General features: G+C 53.6%; 1 protein-coding gene across 5 annotated transcripts; it reads left to right on the forward strand.

The window, feature by feature from the left end:
- Positions 1-1330: 1330 nt before the first annotated feature.
- Positions 1331-24169, forward strand: SZRD1 (SUZ RNA binding domain containing 1). 5 transcript variants are annotated; one of them, XM_088842861.1, is made up of 4 exons: positions 1331-1420; positions 18280-18329; positions 19915-20169; positions 21120-24169. In XM_088842861.1, the coding sequence occupies exons 1-4, from the start codon at positions 1370-1372 to the stop codon at positions 21220-21222; spliced, it is 459 nt and encodes a 152-aa protein (XP_088698987.1). In that variant the 5' UTR covers positions 1331-1369; the 3' UTR covers positions 21223-24169. The 5 variants fall into 5 exon arrangements, with proteins under 5 accessions (XP_088698987.1, XP_088698988.1, XP_088698984.1 ...); XM_088842862.1 differs by having other exon boundaries at positions 19918-20169; XM_088842858.1 differs by lacking the exon at positions 1331-1420 and adding an exon at positions 1510-1713.
- Positions 24170-24489: the final 320 nt, after the last annotated feature.

Consider the following 24489-nt stretch of genomic DNA (forward strand, 5'->3'; position numbering starts at 1 on the left):
GGCAACCACTTCTATTGTTTGGGTTCCCACCACTGAAGATTCTTCGTTCCGCGGTCTTCCTGGAAACACGGAGTCCCGTCTTGCACATGCGCAGTACTGTCTGTATAAACCCTCAAGGTTTGATTAAGTGAAGTCGCTGAGTCGTGTCCGACTCTTTGCGATCCCATGGACTGTAGCCTACCAGGCTCCTCCGTCCATGGGATTTTTCAAGCAAGAATACTGGAGTGGAGTGCCATTTCCTTCTCCAAGGTTTGATTAATAAATAGCCTATTTAAAGAGTCAAAACTGGTTTAAACTGGTCAATGTTTTACTTCCTGCTTCATTCTTTGAGGTGTAAAAATGTTTTGAGAATTATGAAAAAACATAATCTGCAGGTTCTGAAAACTATAACTTTAGTTCAGTCGCTCAGTCGTGTCCGACTCTCCGCGACCCCATGAATCACAGCACGTCAGTCCTCCCTGTCCATCACCAACTCCCGGAGTTCACTCAAACTCATGTCCACAGAGTCGGTGATGCCATCCAGCCATCTCATTCTCTGTCGTCCCCGTCTCCTCCCGCCCCCAATCCCTCCCAGCATCAGAGTCTTTTCCAGTGAGTCAACTTGTCACATGAGGTGGCCAAAGTATTGGAGTTTCAGCTTTAGCATCAGTCCTTCCAATGAACACCCAGGATTGATCTCCTTTAGAATGGACTGGTTGGATCTCCTTACAGTCCAAGGGACTCTCAAGAGTCTTCTCCAACACCACAGTTCAAAAGCATCAATTCTTCGGCGATCAGCTTTCTTCACAGTCCAACTCTCACATCCATACATGACCACGGGAAAAACCATAGCCTTGACCAGACGGACCTTTAGTTGGCAAAGTAATGTCTCTGCTTTTTAATATACTATCTAGGTTGGTCATAACTTTCCTTCCAAGGAGTAAGCGTCTTTTAATTTCATGGCTGCAATCAGCATCTGCAGTGATTTTGGAGCCCCCAAAAATAAAGTCTGACACTGTTTCCACTGTTTTTCCATCTATTTCCCATGAAATGATGGGACCAGATGCCATGATCTTTGTTTAAAGGTAAATTGCTTGCCCTTAGAAAAGATGGTTCCAAAGAACACACTTCCCGTACTCAAGACGGTGACTTCACAGGGGCTCCCATTCAGTACACGTCGCCCTTAAGAAAAATGGCAACCTTCTGCTCTCTCTGCCCCCTTTCAAGATGGCTTCCCCAAGGCTCGCGGGCCTGGGACCGGAGCCTCTTCCGGCCTTGGCAGGGGGCGGGGTTCATTGAGCGCAGCCCTGCGTGCAGGCGCCCGCGACGGAGACGCGCGTCAGGGCGCAGGCGCGCGGCGGGTGGGGGAGGAGGGAAAGCGGCGAGTAAGATGGAAGATGAGGAGGTCGCTGAAAGCTGGGAGGAGGCGGCCGACAGCGGGGTGAGGAGGAGCCGCCGCCCCGGGGCTGGGCCGGGCGGGACCTGGCGTGGGGGAAGCCTCCGGGGAGCGGGTCTGGGGATGGTTCTCCCTGAGGAAGGGCCCCGCACGCCGGGCCAGGGATGAAGGAGCGGCCCCCGGCCCCCGAGCGCCGCGAAGGCCTCTTAAAGGGGCCGCGCTCCGTTTCTCCGTCCACCGCGGCCCGCCGCGCCTCCTCGCCCCGCCGCCCTCCGGCCCGCGCCGGGCAGACCCGCGGCCCGCGCCCGAGCACCACCTTAAAGTTCTGTGCTCTGACGGCGATCGACGCGCCGTGTGGGCCCGGGTGCGCGCTCGGGGCGGCGGGACGCGGAGTCGTGTCTGGACCCTCGACTCTGCCGAAGCGCCCGCTGCTCTGTGCCGTCCGCCGCGGTGGGCGAGTCAGGGCCTTTTTCCTCTTTCAGTTTTACTCGCAGCGCCCGGCGCAGGCCGGTGTCCCGGGGACCCCGCCAGAGCCGCCGAGAGCCCCGGCGGCAGCCCCTCTCCCGCGGGCGCGAGCCCGGCAGGACCTCGAAGAGTGGCCGCCGGGAGCCGGGGCGCGGGGCGCGAGGCAGCCGCTGGCCCGGCGGGGAGGCGGGATGGACCGTTCGGCTCTTTGCTTCGGGGGCTTTTGTTTGCCTCCGCAAGCTGTGCGAAGATACTTTATCCGAAGCTGGAGCAGCCAGTTCGACTTGGTTCGTGTTTAATGTGGCGTTTTCAGACTGTGTGATTCCGTGGTTACCCTGGTGAAGGTTTGGAGGACTTTGGGGGCTCGCGTGTTCGTGTCTGTGCATCCCCCTGGAGCTCTGTGTATCGGGAATAGGCCGTGGAGAGCCGAGTGTGGCTCAGTCGCCCAGTTGTCCGACTCTTGCGACCCCAGGCTCCTCTGTCCATGGGATTCTCCAGGCAAGAACACTGGACTGGGTTGCCATTTTCTTCTCCAGGGGATCTTCCCGACCCAGGGATCGAACCCGGGTCTCCTGTGTTGCAGGCAGATTCTTTCCCGACTGAGCTAGGAGGGAAGCCGGGGTAGAACGGCAGGAGCTGGGTTCCCCCTCCCCCCAAGCTTTGAGGGTGCGTGTCAGCGCTTGAGGAGGCCGAGAAACGGACCTCTCCCTCAGACTGCCCCTAATATTGAGCCTTCGGCCTTGAGGTTTTTCCCAGCGGTGGTTCAGCACCTCTCAGGGCGTTTGTTTCTCACTTCGCGTAATTGAGGGTTTGAAGAATTAACTCGTTCAGAAAGTATTGAGGAAAATTCTTAGACCATCTTTCTTGAATTTTGACTTGAGTAAGGAGAGCAATGGAAAGATTTTTATGAGGAGCAGCAGGTGTCAGCCGGTCGGGTATTTGTTCGTTCAACAAGCAGTTTGGAGTGTCTGCTCTGTGTTAGACAGCGTGCTCAGCAGCGAGTTTATGCCGGAGAATTCATAATCTCTGGTAGAGGCGTTTACTGCCTACGAATGTGAGTGAATCACTCAGAACCCCTCCTGCTGCTCCCTGCGACGGAGCTGGGCCTACAATTTGAATGTGACTCAAATGATAAGTTTCTTGAGAATCTTGTCCTTTCTTTGTTCTTCCTCACCTGTTTCAAAGGTACATGAGCTTCTCATGTTGAAGAAGAAAATGAACAAAAAATGAATTTAAGGTCCAGAAATTGAGGATTGATTTAGTTTTTGAGAACCAGTAGAGGGCTTAGAGATAAGCTAACCCACTCTCAATTCTCCAGCTGAACAGACCGCAGAGGTGTCAGGTCTAACCTGGATCTTTCTGGTGCTCGCCCAGGATTCTTTGTACTCAGCCCTTCGTAAGTGCCGGGCGCAGAAATGGGGCCTAGCCTTGCCACACTGACATTGTCAGCAGTACTGCCAGAACGCAAGTCCCTTTATAAAGCAAAGCTTTTATTTAATTGAGACGCCCGTAGGATAATAAGTAAGGAAACTGAGATTTAGGGAAACCTGTCTGCTTCAAGGTCACATAGATAGTAATCTGGAAGCTGGGATGTGACCTGTCTGACTCCGAATCTGGATTCTTTCTCTCACATTCTGCTGCCTCCCACCTGGAGATCTATGGACAGATGGGAGTTGGGCGTTGACTTTTGTTTTTAATACATTTGCTTTGGGCTTATCCTTGAAGGCTCCCTTGAATCTGATTCCCTTTGCGAATTTCATGAAGTCTTGTAAATGTGCACTTTTGAAGGAGGGGATGAGACATGGTGTCTGTATCATAGGGAAACTGACTGTACAGTGTTTCTCAGATGCAGCCAGCTGAGCATGTAAAAGTCTTAGCTTCAGGTTACCCTGTCTCTCAACTGCGATACGGTAATGAGAGTTAAATTACACACGCACACACACGCACACCCGTCCCCTTGCCAAAATGAAAAACTGGGATGGCGAGGCTAGCAAATGGGGGTTGACTCATTGTAAACATGAGCGTTTAAACTTTATGTAATCTAGAGTTCTAATCCTTGAAAGTAGAGGCTTTTGATGATTCCTGTTCTCTGACACCACAAAGAATTTTGCCATCATGCTAGAATTTCTTATTTGTCAGTACATCTGAGGTCACTGTTTCCGGTTTGTTTTCAGAACAGTCAGTACCAAGTTCTGTTGTGTCCTTTGGGGGAAGACTGACTTTGAGAAGCGTCTCAGATATTCTGTAAATAGACTGCTCTTTGCTTTTAGTTAGGATAGTGAACACTTACCTGATATAAGGTTGTCCCTTTACCTGTTCTCCCAAGGAGTTACAGCCTCAAGGAAAAGAAAAGACAATTTAAAAAATATGACTTATATTCCATCAGGGAAGTGATTCTTTAAAAATATACTGCCTTTGGGAGAAATGAAAATGTAGAATTGAGTTAATGTTGATTCAGACTCTTAAGTTGTGTCCTTATCTCAAGCACATTTCGAGGACAGATAGTGCATTTTTTAATCTTCATATTTCCCCCCAAATCAGGTTAACAGTTTGCTCAATATGAAAAGAGCTCATGTTCCCAGGCTGCAGCAAAGTAAGGTGTTTGCAACAGAATTAGGACTTGATTGCAAGGCACGATGGAAGGAAGTGGGAGACAAGTTTCAGATCCATCACCAACTTGGTTTTTTTAGATAGGATTTTTTGTTTTGTTTTGGCAGTGCCTCGTGGCTTGTGGGGTCTTGGTTCCCCAAGCAGGGATTGAACCCCAGCCCTCCATGGTGAGAGCGCAGAGTCCCAGCCCCTGGACTGCCAGGGAATCCCCTAGTTAGGAGTTTCTAAAGGGGAAAGAGAGGGGAAGCTGGTAGTTAATCATTCTGTTGTGATTTTCTTAATCATCATTCCAGGAGCCAGGCTGTCCGTGCCTCCTACCCACTGGTCTGTGACCTGGTGGTCTGGATGTGGGACCTGCAAAGGTCATCTTGTTCTGAAAACAACTTAGGCTTCTGCATCAGTGATGTTATCAGAGGTTACATTTTTAAGACATTACATTCTTAAGACATCTGGTACTGATTAATTATTACTGTGCAAGCATGGGATAGAGGTTAGAGAAAGAAAAGGAAGAAGGGAAAAAGTTTAAAAATCAAAACATTTCTAAAAGCTAGTTAATGGACGCGGGTTCAGATTTCTGATTATTTGACTGAAGCTTTATATTCACTTGTTTAGATGCTCAAAAAAGATGAACTAACCCAATCCTAGGGGAAGGATGATGGTACATAAATGGAATTGAACTAGTAGTTAATATCAAGCTTTGGCAACCTTTCTCATTTCCTTGCCTCTCAGAAGTTGCCTTTTATTCTCTTTTGTAAGGGCAAGTCATGTAGCTAATTGGAAGAAAGTGTATCTTAAGTTCAAGGATAGTGGTCTTCCAGACTAAGAATTTATGTTTACTTTCTACTCTTATTGAGCCAGTCATCTGAACATTAGCCCTTCAGGGATATCATGTGGTATGTGAGTCTTAGTAAGGTGTCAGTAAGCTTGGAATACTTGCTAGGTCCCAGGCACAGTCCAGTGAGGAAACAAGGAGGCAGCACTTTCTTTGGAAGAGGTATAGATGGGGTCCTGGGGCTGGGATCAGAGACAGTCTTGTTGGGAAGGTGATGCCCAAAGTAAGATTACAAGGCCCAGTTGAATTAAGCACTGGTAAGTCTGGGAGGACAAGTAGAATAGGACTGATGCACTCAGGCACGGAGGCCATGAGAGAAGAACGTGCAGTGTTAGGAGGCTACAAGCACTTCCTTCTGGCTGGAGGGTGGGGCATGGGCAGGGCGGGCTGGAAAGAGATGAGGACCGGGAGGCATGCAGGGGCCGGTCTGGAAGAGCCTCCTTGTACAACACGGTTCTGGAGAGCTTGGACTTTGTCCTGAAAGCAGAGAAGAGTGTTGGAGGCTCAGTCTTTTTTTAGGAGAGGAGTGAGTTTTGTACTTGTTGTTTTGACCGTGCCGGTGCTTTCTCTAGTTGCGGCGTGCAGGGCTTCTTCCTAGTTGTGGAGCAAGGGTTTCTCCTGTCCTGGAATGCAGGCTCAGTGGCTGCTGCGCACTGGCTTCTCTGGTTGTGGTGTGTGGGCTCAGTCACCCCGCAGCATGTGGGGTCTTAGTTCCCTGACCAGGGACCGAGCCCACGTCCCCTGCACGGGAAGGCGTCTTCTTCACAACTGGGCCACCAAGAAGGTCCCCATAGTTAGGTCTTAACTCAAACGATGAGAGCTTGGGTTTGCTTGACTTTCTTTAGAGAAGAGACGGTTCTCTCTGGAGCCAGGCTGCCTGCCTCGCTTCGGGGTCTGCGGTGCTGCCTGAACTCACTGTCTTCGCAGGGCGTACGCTGGGTGTGGATAGGGGCAAACACTGGTCATTTGGGGGCCACCTGGTACCGATCGCCTTCTGTCCATCTGACAGTAAAGAAGGCGTTGAAGATTTGTGGTATCAGAGAGCACAAATCCAGGTGGACCATGGCCACAGGAGCCATTGCTAAGCTGTTTCTGGTCCTTACGGAAAGACTGAGCTCGCGGGACTGATGTCTTCAGAGGGGGCTTTCTATAAAGCGGTTGGCTAGTTGAGACGTGATTGTGCTGAGCAGTCTGTGCCTGGGACTCTGGAAAAAAGATGTTTTTCACTGTGATTGCAGAGAAAGAATGAGCTTTTCCCTCGTAACTGCTCAGCGCTCTTTGGGGGCTCCATGGGGGTCTTGTTCCCAGCATGCTCTGTGGTTGCTGTGGGTTGGAGTTTGGAAAGTCGCTTTTCCTTCTGTAGCAGGACAGAACAGTGTGTCTTTCTAAAGCTTTGGTAAAATCCTTCCAGAGAAGAGACACTGTTGTCTAGATCTGGTGACTCCAGTCTCCTTGGAGCCAGCCCTTTTCCCCATTTCCCACTCTGTGCTGCAATGGCCCCCTCAGTTCATGTCAGTTTAAGGCTGTATCCGGTAGCAGGCTTCACAAGGCGAAGTGGGTTCTTTCCTGCACACTTTCCACGGAAATAGAAATTTTTTTCCTGTCACAATAGTTGCAGAGTTGTTGGTTTCCTAGGAGATCAAGTTTAGCTACTTAGTCTGTGGCCAAAATACAGAATGAAATTGGTTTTTCTTAAGTGGTTGCTATAGAGATTGCTCTTCCCAAGAGGTTCCCAAACTCTGCATGCCTCCACCAAGCATCCTTCTCCTTACCACCCAGCTCAGCTCTATGCAGGATAAAGATTAAAGCCAGCAGCCACAGAAGGTAGCAACAGATCCTACCAGCGGACTCTGTGTACATGAAGAATCTTATCCTTGAGGGTAAGATATTTAAAAATGTCCCTCACAGTAAGTCATCCTCTCCCCACATCCAAAACTCCTTCCCTTACAAAATGAACACAGGAAACAGTCTTTCCTTTCTAAAAGGAATAGTAAATGTTGTTACAATGCAGTTAAAATGGGATTCTTCAGGGATGTGATCCTTAGATGATACTCTGCGGGACAGTTATGACTGGAGTATGGAAAGGTCAGGACTGGCGTTGCTCTTCATAGACTTGGAGGCCACATTTCCAGCCCCTGCCCTCTGGCCTTCCTGGATTATAAAAGCATCTGTGACCCTCCAGCCGTCCGTTCTGTTCCTGCTGCTGAGTTGCATGTCTCGCTGGTAAATGAACAGAGCCTGTAAACCTGTGGACTCCCACATCCACTGGCCATTCCTGGTAGGGCTCCTTAGGTAGCGCCCTGAGGGCGCCTTCCGGGGCAGGCGGAGTGCACCCCGCGTTCACTGTCCCCTCTCTCTCCATGGCCCAGTGTCGTGTGCGGGACAGGAACTCAGACGGACGGTCCAGCTGAGGCTGCTGGCACCCTGCACCTGCACTTGAGGATCTTCCCAGACAGTTTGTTTACCGTTGCTTCTTGGCAGAGAATTAACTAGTTAAATGCTTTAAGGTTTAGTTGCTGATTCCTTCACAGTTGTGTATTTCTTTTGCCTGGGATTGACCTGCTTCTGTAGCCTGGATGATGAGCTAATGCATTTTGTGTATCTGAGAAACTTGAACTCAGTGCTCAAGAGCCAGAACGTCAACGCTGCTGTTAGTTGTAATGCTAAGAACAGTGACTGTGAGATGCTGGTTGAAATCTTTTTTTTTTTTTTTTCTTTTTTCGAGCTGTGCTTCAATGCTTGTGGTTTCCCCGACCAGCGACTGAACCCAGGCCCTCAGCAGTGAAAGCATCAAGTCCTAACCACTAGACCACCAGGGAGTGCCTTGAAATCTTGATTATAAGTGGGCAATAGCTTTTTAACATCTGGCCAAGAGGAGAGAGAATGTGAATAGCGTGCTCAGATCTCTTGGGGAAATAGAGCAGCTCCGCTCTCTCAGGCCCCCTGTGTCTAGAGTTCACACTGATGGCCCGGGGTGACCTTTAACCTGTGGACTGCTTTGGGACGCACGTTGCATTTTAAATGTTGGCTCTGAATGGCTTTCCCGAGTCTTGATTCCTCTCCTTCACAGTCCTGCCTGCTCTGTTGGCTTGCCCCGGAAGCACTGTGTTTCCTGCCCCCGCTGAGCGCCATGACTCTAACTAACCTTTGGTGAAGGTGCCTTTGGGTGTTTGAATAAAACCTGGTGTGGGGGAGTAATAGAGATTTTACTCTGTCCCCCAAAGTCTGTAGGTCTAATATTTCCTTTGGGAGAGAAGCCTTGCTGTCTTCGTTATAAGAAGTAGCAAGAAAGGCTAGGTTGCCTTGGGCAGTCAGTGACCCACTGTCTCCATGTGTGGCAGGAGAGAAATCTGGAGTCTAGGCTAAGGGTTCAAGTGCCAGGTGTGATTTGGGGGCAAGTCACTACTTACTGTCAGTGAACAATTTATCGATAATCTAAGGGAAATGTCATTCTAGCCAACCTGAAGACTATAGTCAGAGACAGTCTCAGAGAGCTCTGAGAGCAGTTTCCGAGAGGTGAGGGGGCAGCAGTTGACGTGTGACGTGATGAGGGGTGTGTGTGATCCGGGCACACGGCTCAGCCCGTTTCTGCCATTCTCGAGGAACAGGCACCTTAGTTATGGTTGTAGCGCTTTTCTCAAGGATGGGAAGATGTGAGAAGCTGGGTCCGTAAAATTTCCTCCTGAATAGGTACCTGTCTAAGGGTCAGTTCTGCCCGTCCCCCAGAGCACAGGGCCTCACCCTGACCTCCGCCCCGCCTTCTTTCCAGGGGCGTGGAAGGTCGGTGGTTGCAGTGCCTGACGGCTTGGTTCTTGTCGAACAGGATGGTGGGTGACACTCTTTACCGAACAGTCCCTTTTGCTTTCAGTCTTAATTTCAGCCAAGGTGTGGGAGGCATTTTATGACCAATTTGCCCCGGAGTGCTTGGAATGCTCATTTCCAGGTCAGGTGAAGATTTTGTTGATAGGCCATTTAATGTGCTACTGGACTCAGCCCTGTTAACAGTAACCAAAAACCTCTGGACTGCCTGACTTACTAGTCTGTTATCGTCCAGGAAATGGTTCCCTCTGGTTGCTTCTTCCCATATCTCGGGTTAGACTATTACAGTCGTTAATCTAATGGAACTATATCTTTGGTCAGTTGTCTCAAGTGACCTCGTCATCATTAATTGAAGGGTCAGTCACGCATTTGGTAGTTTAAAAATGATGATCTTATAAAACAGGTAGAATACAAGTAACAAGGTTGTAAGTATTTAAGCTGAGAACATCCGTTAGGTGTGGCCCAGAATCTCCCCAAGTTGTCTGACCTGTTTGTTCTGCACCAGTCCCTGTGTTTAAGGGAATCAATATATTGGCATGATACATAAAGTTCCCCAGAGATGTCTGTACCTACCAAGGCAAGTGCTGGTTCATTCTGACCCCTTCCACGATCGAGAAAGGAGTCACATGCCTGATGCCAGGAGAAAACGGGGATGTCCATGGTTGGGCAGGCATGCCTGCCGCTGAGCAGGTCTGGTTAGCGCATACACAGGCGCGCAGTGCACGCAGGGGAGGGGGGAGGCCCGACAGGCAAAACTTCTGTTTAGATTTTCATTTTGCCTTAAAATTTGTGTTTCATCACTACCTTTCAGCTTGATTTTCCTCATTTGTAAAATTAGGTTTAAAATCTACCTTGCCTAGTGATAAGAGTGAAACAGTTATCCCTGAGTGAAAAGACCATTCTGGCTGCTCTGTGGGGAATAAACTGTAGGGGCAAGAATGGAAGCGCAGAGACTCGTCACGATGCTGTTGGTATTGAGACCAGGATGGTCACAGCAGCAGAGGTACTGAGAAAATTCAGCACACGTTTTGCAAGTAGAACCAAGATCTGCTGATATCAGTGGATGTGAAGAGGCCTCAGAGGTGAGTCCAGAGTCTGGCCTGGGCCCTGGAAGACTGGACTTGCTGAAATGGGGTCAGAGGAGCAGGTTTGGGCGACGGGGTAAAATCAAGAGTTGCTTTTGGACACAGTAGGCTGAGGTACCTTTTGAAATCCAAGTGGGACTGTGTATATGAATGATTTTAAAGCTGTGGAACTAAATGAGGTCACTTAATAAGCCAGCTTGGAAACAGAAGGGGCAAACTCTCCAACCTCACGGGATGGGGAGAGGAAGAACAGCCTGTTTTGTTACAGAAGAAATCAAACACTTGAGTGTGAGAGGGAACTCTCAGGAGAGTAGTGTCTGGGAGGCTGAGTAAAGAGAATGGCTCATCCATTCTATTGATAAAAGCTTACTTCAGCTTTCACAGCGCCGCAGGGAAGGAGTGTGAGCCGTGCTGAGGGAAGGAAGGTTTGGGATTCACTGGTAAGCTTAGCGGCAGTGCAGGCTGTGGCAGCTCTGAGAACGGGTCAACAGGGCCAGTAGAGCTCAGAGAGCTGAACTGAAGCGAGGCAGAGAATTCGCCCAGAGCCAGGCCCGAGCCAGACCCTGGGCACACGTGAGTGCTAGTTGCTTCATGCTGAGACAGACAGGGCGCACCAGAGTGGGCTTTGGACACTAAGCACCATGCCTCTTGGGTCCTTCAGGCACTCAGTCACTAGTTGCGGACAGATGAAATGGACAAGAGGGATACTTGTCATTCTAAGGTTAGGTCTAAATCTGTGTTAGCCAACAGAAGTATCCTGCGGGCCACGTAGGCAATGTAAAATTTTCTAGAAGCCATATTTGAAAAGTGTGAAGAAATAACATGAAATTAATATTTTTAATTCAGTATATACAAAGTAGTATCAAATCAACATATAAACAATATTGAAAATACATTTAATGAGCTGTGTTCACTCTTTTATTTTAACTAAGCCTGTGAAGTCGGCTGTGTCTTTGGCACTTAAAGCCCGTCTTAGTTTGGACCGACCACGTGTCAAGTGCATCCCAGCCACATATGGCAGTCGCCACTGTGCCCTGAGTGGTCCAGCCGGATCTAACGCAGAGTGTGCCGAAAGGAGTCCCTCTTTCTGGGCAGGTGCAGAGGGACCTGGAAAGCTCTATCGAACGTGGAAAAGAAAGCAGGAAGTAGGGGTCCCTTTCAAGCAAATAGAAATTGTTTGGTCTTTACTGCGTACCACCCCAGAGCCCTTTGTGGTTTTCTGGTGCCCATGACTTCTTCCAGTTCGTATCTTGCTGGCCCTAGGAGTTATAACTAATTTTCCACAGTAGCTTTTTGAGTAGTATTGATACCAGCGAATGAGAACCATTGCTGACTGCAGCTGAAGTAATCTCAGCTGACTTTCCAAACCTAATCTAAGGTTACAGAGATGGGTCCATTATCAGATGCCTTTCTAGATTTGAATGTCTCTGTTTAAGAAATGTCTTTCTTTGGGGTCCCTTTTTCCTCTCCATCTTTTCTGTCCCTCTCTCCCCGACGTCTCTTCTCCTTTAAGTTCCTGCAGCTCTCCCGGGCTTCTCACCTCTTCACTCTCTCTCCCGACCATGTCTGTACACCTCACACAGCAGCCTCTGCCTGGCAAGGCTCTCCCAGTCAGCAGGACCTGCCTTACTCGTCTCAGCCTCCAGCTGCTAGCGCATCTCCTGCTTGATAGTAGGTTTTCCGTAAATGCTTGTCTCCAGCTTTTTTTTTTTTTATTTAATCACAGTGAAGCAAAAGGAAAATGGCCTCGAGATATATCAGCAAAGCATAGATTTCCTTAGGGAGGGAGCTTTAGAACTTTATCCTGTGCCCTACAGTGACCCACATAATTAAAGTGGAATGTCTTTCCTTGCTGTGGGAGTAACAGGAAGGCGGAATGCCTGATGGGAAATGGAACCTTCAAACAGACCAACCCGAGTCTGTGTTAAAGAGGCAGCTGACGGCTTCGCGCCGCCGCACAGCTCTTTTTCTCTCAACTTCTGAATTCTGCCTTTTGCTCTATCTGATTTACCCAGTCGTGTTTGCTCAGGGGTTATTATTATTGTTATTCAACCTGACAGGGATCCTGAAGTACCGCTGTAAAGTCAGACCTGGGGGAGGCGACTGCGGGAGCCCTCCTTCCTGGAGTGAGCTGGGGGGTGGGTTAAGCAGAAGCATTGGAGACAGCCAGCCCCCCTGGGGCAGGACCGTGTCACTACCATGCCAGTGACGGAGGAGAAAGGCAGGGAGGAAACACAGTTACTAAAGTTGGTATGAAGGTTGTTTGGAAAAGCTTCTGTGAATTGCACATCTGGACTTGAAATAGCCAGGGGTGTGCTTTAAAAGTTATGGAGACCTTTTTATCTGGCTTTACACCAGATTTTGCTGGTTCCACCCATGAAACCAGGTAATCCTAAATGAAATCAACCTTCAATATTCACTGGAAGGACTGATGTTGAAGCTGAAGTTCCAATCCTTTGGCCACCAGATGTGAAGAGTTGACTCATTGGAAAAGACCCTGATGCTGGGAAAGATTGAGGGCAGGAGGAGAAGGGGACGACAGAGGACAAGATGGTTGGGTGGCATCACCGACTCTATGGACATGAGTTTGAGCAGGCTCCGGGATACAGTGAACTGGCGTGCTGCAGTTCATGGGGTCAGATACAACTTAGCCACTGAACAACAACTAGCCGCGAGTTATCTTTGTTTTATTCCTAAATGAAATTGAGGCCCTCGTGGGAAGAGCCAGACTCCCCCCGTGTGTGTGGTGTGGAGACACAGGTGCCTTGCTGGGGAGACTGCCCCCATGAGGCCCTGGCAGAGGTGGTCTGCTCGCTGGGGGCCGGGCGCTGACGTCCTGCCGAAACCTAGAGAGGCTCGGCCCGGAGTGGACCCTGCCAGCTGCAGTGTGAGTCCAGGGGTCAGAGCTCATTCGAAGGTGGGCCCACTGTTCACTCCTTGATAGCGTTTTCTCCTGACTTTTCATCACGACCGGTCAGGCTCTGTTTCTCAGAGGAACGCGGTCTCTTCAGCTCCCCCCAGGGTCTACTTGCAGATATGTGGTTCCCAATTTGGGAGAGCTAGACGAGACTGCGTGAGCCTGTGGGGCATAGCGGTTCACAGGGAGCCCAAGATCGGTCGTTCCGCCTTGAATTTGAGAGGAGAATCAGAAAATACCAACTTCTGAAATGGCAGCTGACAGACACTTTGTGCTCACGAAGCCCCTTAGACAGTAATTGTGCTGATGAAAGGTCGCTGCTTCCTGAGGCAAAGCCACGGCCTCCTAGACCTCCATCCAGTGACACACCACTCGCATTCCTGGAAGTTGTGTCAGCTGCCTGCTGAACGGAGGGTCTGGGTTTGGGTCATCAGAGAGAGGGGTGCTGTGGTGGATTGGCCCGGCCCATCCTCGGACCCCGGGGTGGCTGAGGGCGGCCTTGGGAGGCTGGCGGCAGCAGGTCAGCCTCCAGAGAGGACCAGACGCGCACTCACACCCCCGGGTAACAGGCCAGGATTTGGGTTTGTTCACTTTGTCTGCTGTGAGTGTGGCTGGTGCGACTCCCTCTGCCACTCCTAGGTGAGTGTGGCTGGTGTGAGCCCTCTGCCACTCCTAGGTGAGTGTGGCTGGTGTGACACCTCTGCCACTCCTAGGTGAGTGTGGCTGGTGTGAACCCTCTGCCACTCCTAGGTGCAGTGGTGAAGTCTGTCTTTTGCCGCAGTACAGCTGTGACGATGCTGCCCTGACGCACTTTGCACCAAGGCCCAGAGGAGTCTGTCCGTCTCCTCTGCCTTTGTCCTCACCTCCTCCCTGCTCGCGGTTCTCTCCTCTCTCGTCTGCCTCTGTGTAACGGAGCGGGGCTGTCCCTGTGGTCTGCCTGCCATGCACACACACGCTGACGCTCCGTTTTTTTGGGAGGTTGTGGCTGTGTCACAGTTGAGACTGTTCCCGGTGTGTCCTTCCGCTCCTGTACGTCCACCCCCAGCTTCACGCGAGCACGTTCATCGCAAGATTTAGGGCCTCAGCAGCCAGTGGAGCTGTGCGTCTTTCTCGGGCGCGTTGAGCTTGCTGACCCTGACGTCTCATCGCGCCCGTCTTGTGGCGGTGACCTCCCTTCTGTCTCTCCTGAGGACCAGCCTGTCCAGGAGCACCTTGTTGCCCACAGTGGTTCTTCCTGACTCCTCGACCCTAGGCTGCTTGCGTTCTGGCTTGCCTGTTCTTGCAGACCAGGCAGCATGGACCTCATTTTGTAGAGGCGTAGTTCCACAGGTGAACTGACAGCTGTGCTTAGTAACAGCAGATCTTTTGCTTACGATTTTGACCCAGAGAGAGGAGGCACGGAGCATCATCTTCTGGAGTCTGTTCAGTGCTACTTGACAAAAAATAAAGAGCTTTTCCGGAAGGAGAAGCCATGGGAACTGGAACTTTCCTAGCCCCTCGCTTGTGATTACTTATGCCCTCACACTTGCTTTGTGCCCCAGTGACCCTTCCTCTCTCCGAGTCGAGTTCCACTGATGAGCTTATGGGTTTCTTTCAGTAGCCATGGAGGTTGGCCCTCGCACACAGGACCCTTGACCTTGGGTCTGGCGTGTGTGCATCTCTGTGGAAGAGGAGGGTGCCCTCAGCTAGCTGGATTCCTTGTTGGGGCCACACCAGGCCCTTCCTCAGGCCTTCAGAAGCCGGTGGCCTTCCTTCAGCTGTTGCGTCTCTGGAGGAGACCGGCGGTCTCCTTGTAATGTGCCCTGTAGGAGACTTTCCACTGGGCCCCGCTGCTCAGAGCCCGGGGCGGAGGGCGGATTGACTGCAAGGACCTGTCCACGGAGAGGATGGGCAGACTGCGGCGGGAGACGCGGGGCCTCCTCCAGCTGCCGGCAGAGCACCCGCCTCCTGCGGACGGCCCTGGGCGCGCTGGGCTGCGGCAGGCCAGCCGGAGGCAGCCAGGACCGCTTCCACCAGGGCTGTTGGGGTCGGCACCCGGCCTGCCCGGGGCGGTGGGGGTGGTGGGTGCGGGGCAGAGTCGGATCCGGGTGGAGGGAGGAAGCCGGGCTCGGGATCTGCTGGCTTCCCAGGGGGTTGAGCGGTGAGGCGTGGCAGCACGGGTGGGCCTCCAAAGGCCTTGGCTCTGGGGCTGCCTGGACGGTGTGCTGCGCTGTGACCGGGGTGGGGGGGGTGGGGGGCTCCGTAGCCTCTCTGAGCACCTTTCCCTCATCTGACAGAAAGAGAAAAGCCACCGTGTGTCACACAGGGTTGGTGTGACTGGAAAAGGAGTGTTTGGGGAGGTGCACTGACAGCCCTGAGGCGCTGCGGTCCGCGTGCCCTCCTGAAGGGCTTTCCTCCACCAGGCTGTTTGCTGGGCCGGGGCGGCTTCTCTTCCTGCAGGGCCCCGGAGAAAGAATGGAGCCGCGCCCTCCTGAGAGGAAACCTGCGTGGGCGCGCTCAGGTTCAGTCACCAAACGTGGATTTCCCATAGTGCTCTTAAAAACCCGCTAACCATTATTCGGTCCATTTGCCTCTTATTTGGTCCTCACAGCAATGTAAAAGCAAGAGTTCTCGGAATGAAGTTTAAAAATATAGAGCTTTCCCATCACACTGAAGCAGCAGCTTCAGTCTCCCGGGGCCCTAGAGTCCCTCCCTCACTACTGTGCTCCCTGCAGAGGGAGTTTGGGTGCTTGCCCGCCTTTGGAAGCATTTGATCTGACCCGTTTGAAGACATCTAAATCCCGCGGATGTAAAACCTTGCATTTATGATGGAGGAACTTGAGTAGGAAGTCTCATCTTCAGCTTGTAGCAAAATGACACAAACTTTAAAACTGCAGGTTATTTGTGAAAAGCCCTTAAAAGTTGGTGGGCGTTAGTCTAACATGAAACGTGCTGTTTACTCGGCAGTAACTGTCACCATCCTGGGTTTGGAAGAACCGCGTTAGCGAGTGCGCTGTGGGCACAGATGTCCTCTGAGTGCGCGTCTGTGTGCTCACAGAGAGCGCCTAGCTCACCCTCTTAGCCCTCCACGCACCGCTCCTGCTCAGTCCCCAGACAGCCACCAGGCACCAGCTTGTGTTCCAAGCTTGAGCCAGACGTTTCATTCTTGTGGCTTCCTACCCGCTTCAGAGAGTTGGGGGTGCCCTCAGAATACAGCTTGTTGTTGCTGCTGCTTAGTCGCTTCAGTCGTGTCCGACTCTGCTGCTGCTAAGTCACTTCAGTCATGTCCAACAATGTGTGATTCCATAGACGGCAGCCCACCAGGCTCCCCCGTCCCTGGGATTCTCCAGGCAAGAACACTGGAGTGGGTTGCCATTTCCTTCTCCAATGCATGAAAGGAAAATTGAAAGTGAAGTCGCTCAGTCGTGTCCCACTCTTCGCGACCCCGTGGACTGCAGCCTCCAGGCTCCCCCATCCCTGGGATTTTCCAGGCAAGAGCACTGGAGCGGGTGCCATCGCCTTCTCCGATACATTTTGTTAGGCTTGCCTAAATATAGTTTGAGTCTTTCATAAAAACAAAACATGTTAAACACACCCCAACATCAGTCAAGGCAGTGTCAGATTCCATTTAGATTCAGCTTCATATCATTAGACTCACGTCACATTGTTCACAGAAAACAAAAGGACATGGAAGGAAGTGAAAGAGGGGAAAACATGTTCCAGGTGACATCAGCCAAAAGGAAACTGGCGCAGCTTCACTGATGTGAAGAGTAAATCGTAAGGTAGAGATTGTCACTTCACAATGGTAAGCTTCAGCGTCCTGAAAGGAGTAATTATTGATCCTTTCTTTAGTCTATTTAGATCAAACAAATCAGTAAGATTGTAGAAGAGTTGAGCAATACAGTTAACCAGCTTGAACTGTAGCCATCAACTATATTTCAGGACATAATTTGTGAAAACTAGCTCTGGGCTCTGAAGTTTTTGAAAAAAATATTTCTAAAACTTTTCACTAAGGCCATCATTCTTAACATTTTGCAAGTGCTAGACGCCTTTGAAAATCCCATCCATCTTACTAGGCCAGGGCTTCTCAGCCTTGTCACTGTTGACCTTTGGGGCTAGATGATTCTTTGCTGCGAGGCTGTTCTGTGGACTATAGGATTTTAGGGGGATCCTGGTGGGCATTTTACCCACTGGATGCCAGCACACCTCCCCTCCAGTAATGACACCTGAAAAATGTCTCCAGACGTGGCCAAACGTACCAGAGTCACCCATGTTGAGAACCAGTATGTAATTTTGCATATGGTTGCTCCCCTCCAGTAGCTGGATGGCCTTGCCCTCCCTGAACACGGTTGAGGGGACAGCTGAGGAGCCCGGAGCCTGGGCTGTGCTGGGCACGGCTTCCCTGCCCGCACGTGCAGACTCGCACTCCAGGCTCTGGAGGCAGCCTGCAGTTCCTGCTGCTGAGGCTCAGAGGGCTCCGACTCCCATCCGGCTGTGCAGATGGTCGGCTTCTCTTCTGTTCTAGGCCTCTTGCTAGGTGCTAGTCTCAGAGTTCTAGTCCATACAAGTAAAAGAAAAAAAATTGATTGTAAATTATGTGATACACAGGCTCATGAAGGGAGAGCGTGTGTCTGAGGAGCAGGTAATGACCTGATGGGAGCAGAGGAGACTCCAGAGAGGAGAGGCGGCTGCTCAGGCCGCCAGGGAGCGGAGCGTGCAGGCAGGCCACACCACACGCCGGGCTGCGGGGAGGGCCGGTTCAATTTTCCTCTGGTTGGTGTGACAGGAACAGGAGCTGAAGGCGTGCGTAGGGCTTGGACAGGACCGGCGAACAGCTGAAGCATCTTCAGTGGGGACGTGGCCCAGGCAGGCTCATGTTTGGAGAGCTGATGTGAGGGGCTCTTTGAAGGACAGGTTGGCAGCCAGGAGACTGGTTGGAGGCCATGCAGAGACCCCAGTTGAAGGATGAGGTTTAGAACTCTCACCGCAGCCTTGGGCATGGAGGGGGACGAACCTTCAGGGAGTCAGGGCCCCACGCCCCAGAGGCTCGTGAAGGGAGGGCTGCACCCACGACTTCTAAGGACACACTGTCGTCCCTGGTCCCAGAGGACGCTGCCCTTAGCTCTGAAAATAAAGACGTAAGTTTTTATTTGAGAGAGATTTTTTTCCACTTTTTATATACATTTTTTTCCTCTAGGAAATAGACAGACGGTTGGAAAAAAAACTGAAGATCACACAAAAGGAGAGGTAAGGCTGCTGTCTGGTCTGAGGGCTCACGCTCTCTGCCATGAGCACTGGGCAGGCAGTGGCGTCTCCAGCTGGCCGTTAGGTGTGGCAGGTTAGGCTCGTGGGCAGCGAGCGCTTCCTTTAGGGTCAGACACGGCGGCTGTGGGAGTGAGGCTGGAGCGGTCACCCGCGAGCTGCGTTAGTGGGCCCCTGTGAGGCGGTCTGCAGAGGGGGTGGTGCCAGGTCAGGGCTGGGCGCGGAGGCTGACTGAGGTGCGGGGCACGCTGTCTCCTGGACGCCACTTTCCTTCTCTGTGACACAAGGGGGTTGGGCAGGCGAGGCCCCTGGGCCCTGCCCCACTGGTGGCTCAGGGCATCATGAGGGGATCGGGAAGAAAAGGCTCTCGGGAGTTCTATCAGGACCTTTCAGGATCGCTCCTCCCCGCTCAGGCAGCAGAGGCAGTGGGCTTGCAGAGCAGGTGCAGGTTGACTGGAGCGGTCTGTCTGGGCCCTGCTGACCCGTCAGTGTCCCGCGGGGAGGAGGAGGAGGAGAGGGCCTCTGTGGGCTGGCCTAGTTGTCCCTGGGGCCGGGGGGCCCTGCCCACCCGCTGGCTCCCTGGCTCCCTGTCTGTCTACGCAACTGGTCACAGCGCCCTGGCCCCCCAGACCTGCTCCAGGCCCCGTGGCCGCAGCCCCCGCCACCCCGTCCCGACCCCTCCTGACAACAGGGCCCTGAAAGCAGGCCCCTGGGGGTGCTCAGTTCTGAGGAGGAGCAGAGTGGCCACTCGGGGAGGGTCTTCGTGGCCCTTCCCGCCTGGACCCTCGCCTCTGCTGGCTTTTGTCTCATCCCTGTCCCTGTTGTCTGCCCCGCCCTTGTGTGCACACGCCCGCCGTGCACCCCCAGCCGTGGACAGTGCTTTTCCTTGCAGCGCTGCCAGGCGCCTGTCCATCGTCCCGACCGCAGCCCCGCCGCGTCCAGCAGACCAGAGAGCCCTGCTGCAGGAACGGGAGGGGCTCTGCTCCGGAGATCTTCCGCAGGGGCCGCCAGCGTCCGGAGGGCCCAGGCCCCTCAGCGGAGGCCGCGCCGTTTGGGCAGTCCGTCTGGATGCCGCTCAGGGCGGTGGGGCGCGCCCCCTGGAGCCCGGGTCTGAGCGCATGTTGGGGCCTTGACTGGGAGGGAGTGTTTTGCCGACCCCCGAGCTAGGGGCCTCCCACCTGCCAGCCTGTACATTCTGGTCTGCGTAGGGAAGCTGGGGTTTCTCACTGAAGCTGATGGATTCCGGACAAGAGATGTTTTGCCGCAGGGGCCAAACTATGGTAGTTGTGACTGATGATCACGAGGAGAGAAGTCTCAGAGTGAGCTGGTGTTTCCGCCCCCCTCTCTTGGGGTTCGGTCTGGGGAACAGACCTGGGGCTGTGTGAGCCTAATAGGCAAGCTTGCTCTTTGGCGAAACCCTTCTTGAGTGAGAATTTCAGTGTCTGGTCAGAGACCAGAGACTAATGAATAGGCTTGGCTGGGGGGCATGGTGACGGGGGGCGGGGGGGGGGTGCGGCTGGGGCCTCCTTTTCTCGGACAGGCTTCTGAGGCTGTGTTTGCTCTTTGTCAGCAGGAAATCCAAATCTCCTCCCAAAGTGCCCATTGTGATTCAGGACGATAGCCTTCCCACGGGGCCCCCTCCACAGATCCGCATCCTCAAGAGGCCCACCAGCAACGGTGTGGTCAGCGGCCCCAACTCCGCCAGCAGGCCGGCCCTCCCGGTCAAGTCCCTGGCACAGCGGGAGGCGGAGTACGCGGAGGCCCGGAAGCGGATCCTGGGCAGCGCCAGCCCTGAGGAGGAGCAGGAGAAGCCCATCCTCGACCGGTGAGTGCGGCCAGCACACCCCCACGGGAGGAGTGGGGCTGGACGGTGCGGCGCGCGGGGCCGACGCGCAGTTTCGAGTCACGTTGGCCGGCTTTGAGTGCACCTCTGCCGCTTCCTTCTGCTTAGCTTAGACCTACCTAACCCTCTGTCCTCACCGCCTCGTCCGAGAAACGGGATGATGATCGCTTGCCTCATCCATTTATTATACAATTAAATGACAAGTGAGTCTCATATGGCCCACTCTTGATGTTTTTGTGAATTTTCTAAATTCTGTTTTATTCATGGCATTTTTGCCTCTGCAGCCCCAGAGGTTGCATTATGTAAGTTTGTCACCTCCCGGTAAAGCAGTATTTGTTAAAACAGCCTCTTTCTGATTACGAGAAGCCTCTTCGGGAGGGAGGGGGTATTCTGAGGCTTGGAGTACTGCTCTGTACTGTACTTCTGTGCCTTCATTATTTTTATGGACTTCCGTTCTCCTCTAAGCCCTCATTTGGCAAAGTAGCAGAAGTCCGTTCTCTTTCAGTTCTTCACAGTCCTACGAGTTAGCCATTAGCCCCATGATTTGGAGAGGAGCAGCGGGGCGGGGTGGGGTCCCTGCTGAGCCTTGGTCAGCAGCCTCAGCCCGGCCTCTGGGGAGCCTGGCCCCCGAAGGTCTGCGGGACGTGTGCTCTCGGTGGTCACTGTCGCTGCCCCGGGACAGCACGGGCCCGGGGCCCCCCCCTCACCTCCAGAGTGCTGCAGGCGCTAGCGAGCAGGGACAGTCCACCCCACCTGCTCTCGGGGGCTTCCCAGCTTGCAGTTGCGCCTAGTCTGCTCGCTAGAGAAGCAGGCTCACGGGGCCAGTCAGCCAGGAGCCATTGGCCTCTGCCCCAGATGCAGGAGTTGACTTTAAGATCTGGGGGCCTCTCCTTCGCTCTTTCTCAGGCCTCCCTCTGGTCTTCTTCCTTCAGGCCAACCCGGATCTCCCAGCCAGAAGACAGCCGGCAGCCCAACAATGTGATCAGACAGCCTCTGGGTCCCGATGGGTCCCAAGGCTTCAAACAGCGCAGATAAACGCGGGCTGCCGAGGATGCGGCTGCCCGCCGCGGGCCGCACTGCCGGGGCAGACTGCTGGACTTGAGCAGAGGGAGCGACCGACTGACTTGCACTGTGATCCCCTTTGCTCCGCCCACTGTGACCTTGACCCCCATGCACTGTGACCTCCCTTCCCCCCTTCCCACTGCGATTGGTGTGTCTACAAGGGCTGTCCCCAGTCAATGGAAAGGGAAAGGGTGGGGGTAAGAGGAGGGTTGGGGGGCCCCCCAGGGACTCCGAGTAGAGAGTCAGGCAGTGCCCTTGGCCACTTGGGGTGAAGCCAGTGCCAGCAATAACAGTTTATCATGCTCGTTAATTTGGGATTTCAAAACACAGATGAGAACTCCCGTCCACCACCCTCAAGTGCGTGTCTTCATCACTTAAAAGCAAGTTCCATGGGAAAATATCCTTTCTTTTTTTTTTTTTTCTTCCTATTTTTGTTTATACAAATATTTGATTTGCAAAAAAAAAAAATGTGCATGGGAGAGGTTTTAGCAGTTTAATGAATTTTTAATTGAGAAAGGGTAGTTTGGTAGTCTACTTAAAAGTGTTTCTGGGAAATTCACTAGAAACATTAACCAATAGGACTTTGGTGAGCTTAGCTTCTGTATTCTTACTGCCGCCCAGATGGGGCCGGGCTCTGCAGCCCCCAGGACAGATGAGCACCCATGCCTATACCGCCCTCCCCCAGCTGCAGCCCGAGGCCTCTGCACCCTGCCTGCAGACTGGGCCAGCTCTGTAGGCTCAGAGAGCCTGGGGAGGGTGTCAGCCCCTCACCTTTAGTATTTTGGGAGATGGAGAAAGTGAACAGACTTCCCCTTCCAAAACCCCTCAGGGTGGTTTCCTACCAGCCAAGCCTACTGCTTCTAGAAGGAGGCAGGGAGTGAGGCTGCACTCCCAGGCTTGAGGAGTAAGGGCTGTGAGACTTGCTCAGTGTTTTGCTGTCAGCACAAGGAAAGCCAGGAGAGAATCTGACTCCAGGACTCTGAGCCTCCTGCTGAGTGTGGTCAGAACGTAGGTGGATCTTCCCACTCTGGCAAGACTTGGAACTAACTCTCACTTGTCTGTGGGGTGCCATCGCTGTCGATGGCATCGGCGTGGTAACTGTACCCGGGACATTTCCCCTATGAAATCACTACCTTAGGAGCAAACCATTCTGAGTACATTTGGGGAAAAACAAGCTGTGCATTGCAAAGGTTGGTAATGACAGACTGGTTCCCCCTGCACCTAGGCTACCCTCCACCCCTTTTTTGCAGAGCAAGGGCCTGGAGTGAAGGCAGTTTCACCTCTGTCCTTAAAGCCTGGAGACTAGCTTTGGCTTTTTGAGGTGGAAGAGGCTTAGAGGGCTCCGCCCAGAGCAGCCGTGTGCGTACCTTCTGGCCCCCACTCAGGCTCTGATCTCTCCCGTTGCACTGCGCCTTGCGTCCCTCAGCCAGCCAGACGGCCTGCCTGCTCGGCAGATGCGTTTTGGAGCGGGTGCTGTGACGTCTGTGGTTGGGGCAGCTTGTGCTGGCCACAGTGGCGGGCCAGGTCTCACAGACTCGCTCCTGCCCCTGGTTCGCCTGCCCTCACCTCGTCCCGTAGGGATGTCAGCGGTGCCCAGCAAGCCTTGGCCTGCTGCGTCTGCCCCTTGGGAGGGGAGGTCGGCTGTTAGCCGAGTCAGCAGCTAGTCCACAGCACGAGCTTAGCCCTGAGTGAAGCCCAGCCACGGTGTGTGCACAGAACTGGCCGCAGCGTCAGTGAGAGCCTGTGGGTGCTGAGTGCCGCCCGGCTGCTCTGCGGGGCGGGCGGGGGGAGGCTGCCGGCTCCACGGCCCCGCGGCCCTGATGAGGTTTCCGCGTCCGAGACGGACAGTGTCCATCCCTCACGTGACAGTGGTTTCTGGCCCAAGATGAGACTGTCCTTTTCAACTGGAGAAGGTACAGGGGTCGGCAGGTGGGAGGCCAGAGGAGCTGAGGGCCCCACGTGGGGACTAGCTGCCCTCACTCCCCTCTCCTGGCGGGGGCCCAGGAGGCCGGCTGACAGGTGTCTGGATCGAGGGGGTCGTGGGGACTGCCGCTCCCGCCTCCCTCCGGCCAAAGATGGGCTCTGCCCGCCGCGTGCCTGCCCCCACCCACCAGCAGTCTACCCTGGCTCCCCAGACAGAGAGGTGACAGGCAAAAGTTTGAAAAGAAATGAAACAGGAAACTCTTGTGTTGGGGGGAGGTGGGTGGGGAGATGGGAGAATGGTTTGGATTTTGTGTGTGTGTTTGTGGGTTTGTTTTTTTTTTTGTAGTTGTCTGTAACTTTCCTTAAGTGCTTTTTTTTTTTTTTAAGTAAGCTGCAGGCTTTGGCTTGGAAAACCCCAGGAGGGTGAGGGGGGCAGAAACCTGAGGCTGCTGCCCCTTTCTGCCTCCGTGGTTCTGTCCCCTTCCCCAGCTCCTCCCTGACCCCCAAGCCGGGCCTCAGACCTCCCAGCTAACCGCTTCCCATGAGCCACTACTCTGACGTCAGCCTATAACCAAAGGAGCTGGGGGTCTGGGCCCGGCGAGCCCCCCTCTCCGCCCACTCAGTCAGGGTGCTCCCCACCTGCAGGCAGGCGGCAACACCCCACCCGATCTGCTCCCCTCAGCCCCGCCCCGCCCCGCCATCCCCTGCCCGCCCCGCCTGGGGACACTGCTCAGGGACGGGCCGGCAGGGCTGCCCCGGCCTCCCCGGTAGGCAGAGACTCTGGAAGCCTCCCGGGTCCTGTTTTCGGCCCTGCAGCCCCCGGGGTGCACACGGTCCCCTGGGGCTTCTGAACAGGGGGGCCGGGTAGGGAGCCTGCCCCCTGCCTTCCTGCTCTGCCAGTCCGGCGGGCATGCCCACCCCACCCCGCACCGCGGGCTCCCGAGTCGGCAGATGAGGCATTTTATAAATTGTATTTTAAATACATGTTTTAAACTTGTCAGAGCCTTGTCCTCATTTCAGTCTCTGATCTCACCTCTCGCTGCAGCTCGTGTTTAACCACTGGGAGCGCTCAGTCCCAGGGAGGGGCTCTCTGAGGACAGGACTGGGGTGGCGTGTGGGTTCAGGCCGAGGAACCACGCCCACCAACTCCCAGGGAAGGAGACCCCTGGGTCTCAGCCCCCACGGGCCCCCGCCCAGCCCAGCCGCCTTTCCGTGGGGTCTGCCTGTGTGAGACGCCAGGGTCTGTCCCAGGCACGTCCCTTATATCCCCCATTCCCTTCAAGCAAGGGGGAGGAATTCTTGCCCTGTGGGGCTCCT

This window comes from Moschus berezovskii, chromosome 2 (genome assembly GCF_049115385.1).
Source record: "Moschus berezovskii isolate FMDL1 chromosome 2, NW_MosBer_1.0, whole genome shotgun sequence".
NCBI classification, from domain to species: Eukaryota; Metazoa; Chordata; class Mammalia; order Artiodactyla; family Moschidae; genus Moschus; species Moschus berezovskii.

What these genes read in the sequence shown, in the direction of transcription:
- SZRD1 (XM_088842858.1), top strand. Translation starts at nt 1,540, where the DNA reads ATGAAGGAGCGGCCCCCGGCCCCCGAGCGCCGCGAAGGCCTCTTAAAG. An exon ending in TAAAGTTCTGTGCTCTGACG is followed by an intron (nt 1,714 to 18,279) that starts GCGATCGACGCG and finishes TTTTTCCTCTAG; the next exon opens with GAAATAGACAGACGGTTGGA. An exon ending in AAGATCACACAAAAGGAGAG is followed by an intron (nt 18,330 to 19,914) that starts GTAAGGCTGCTG and finishes GCTCTTTGTCAG; the next exon opens with CAGGAAATCCAAATCTCCTC.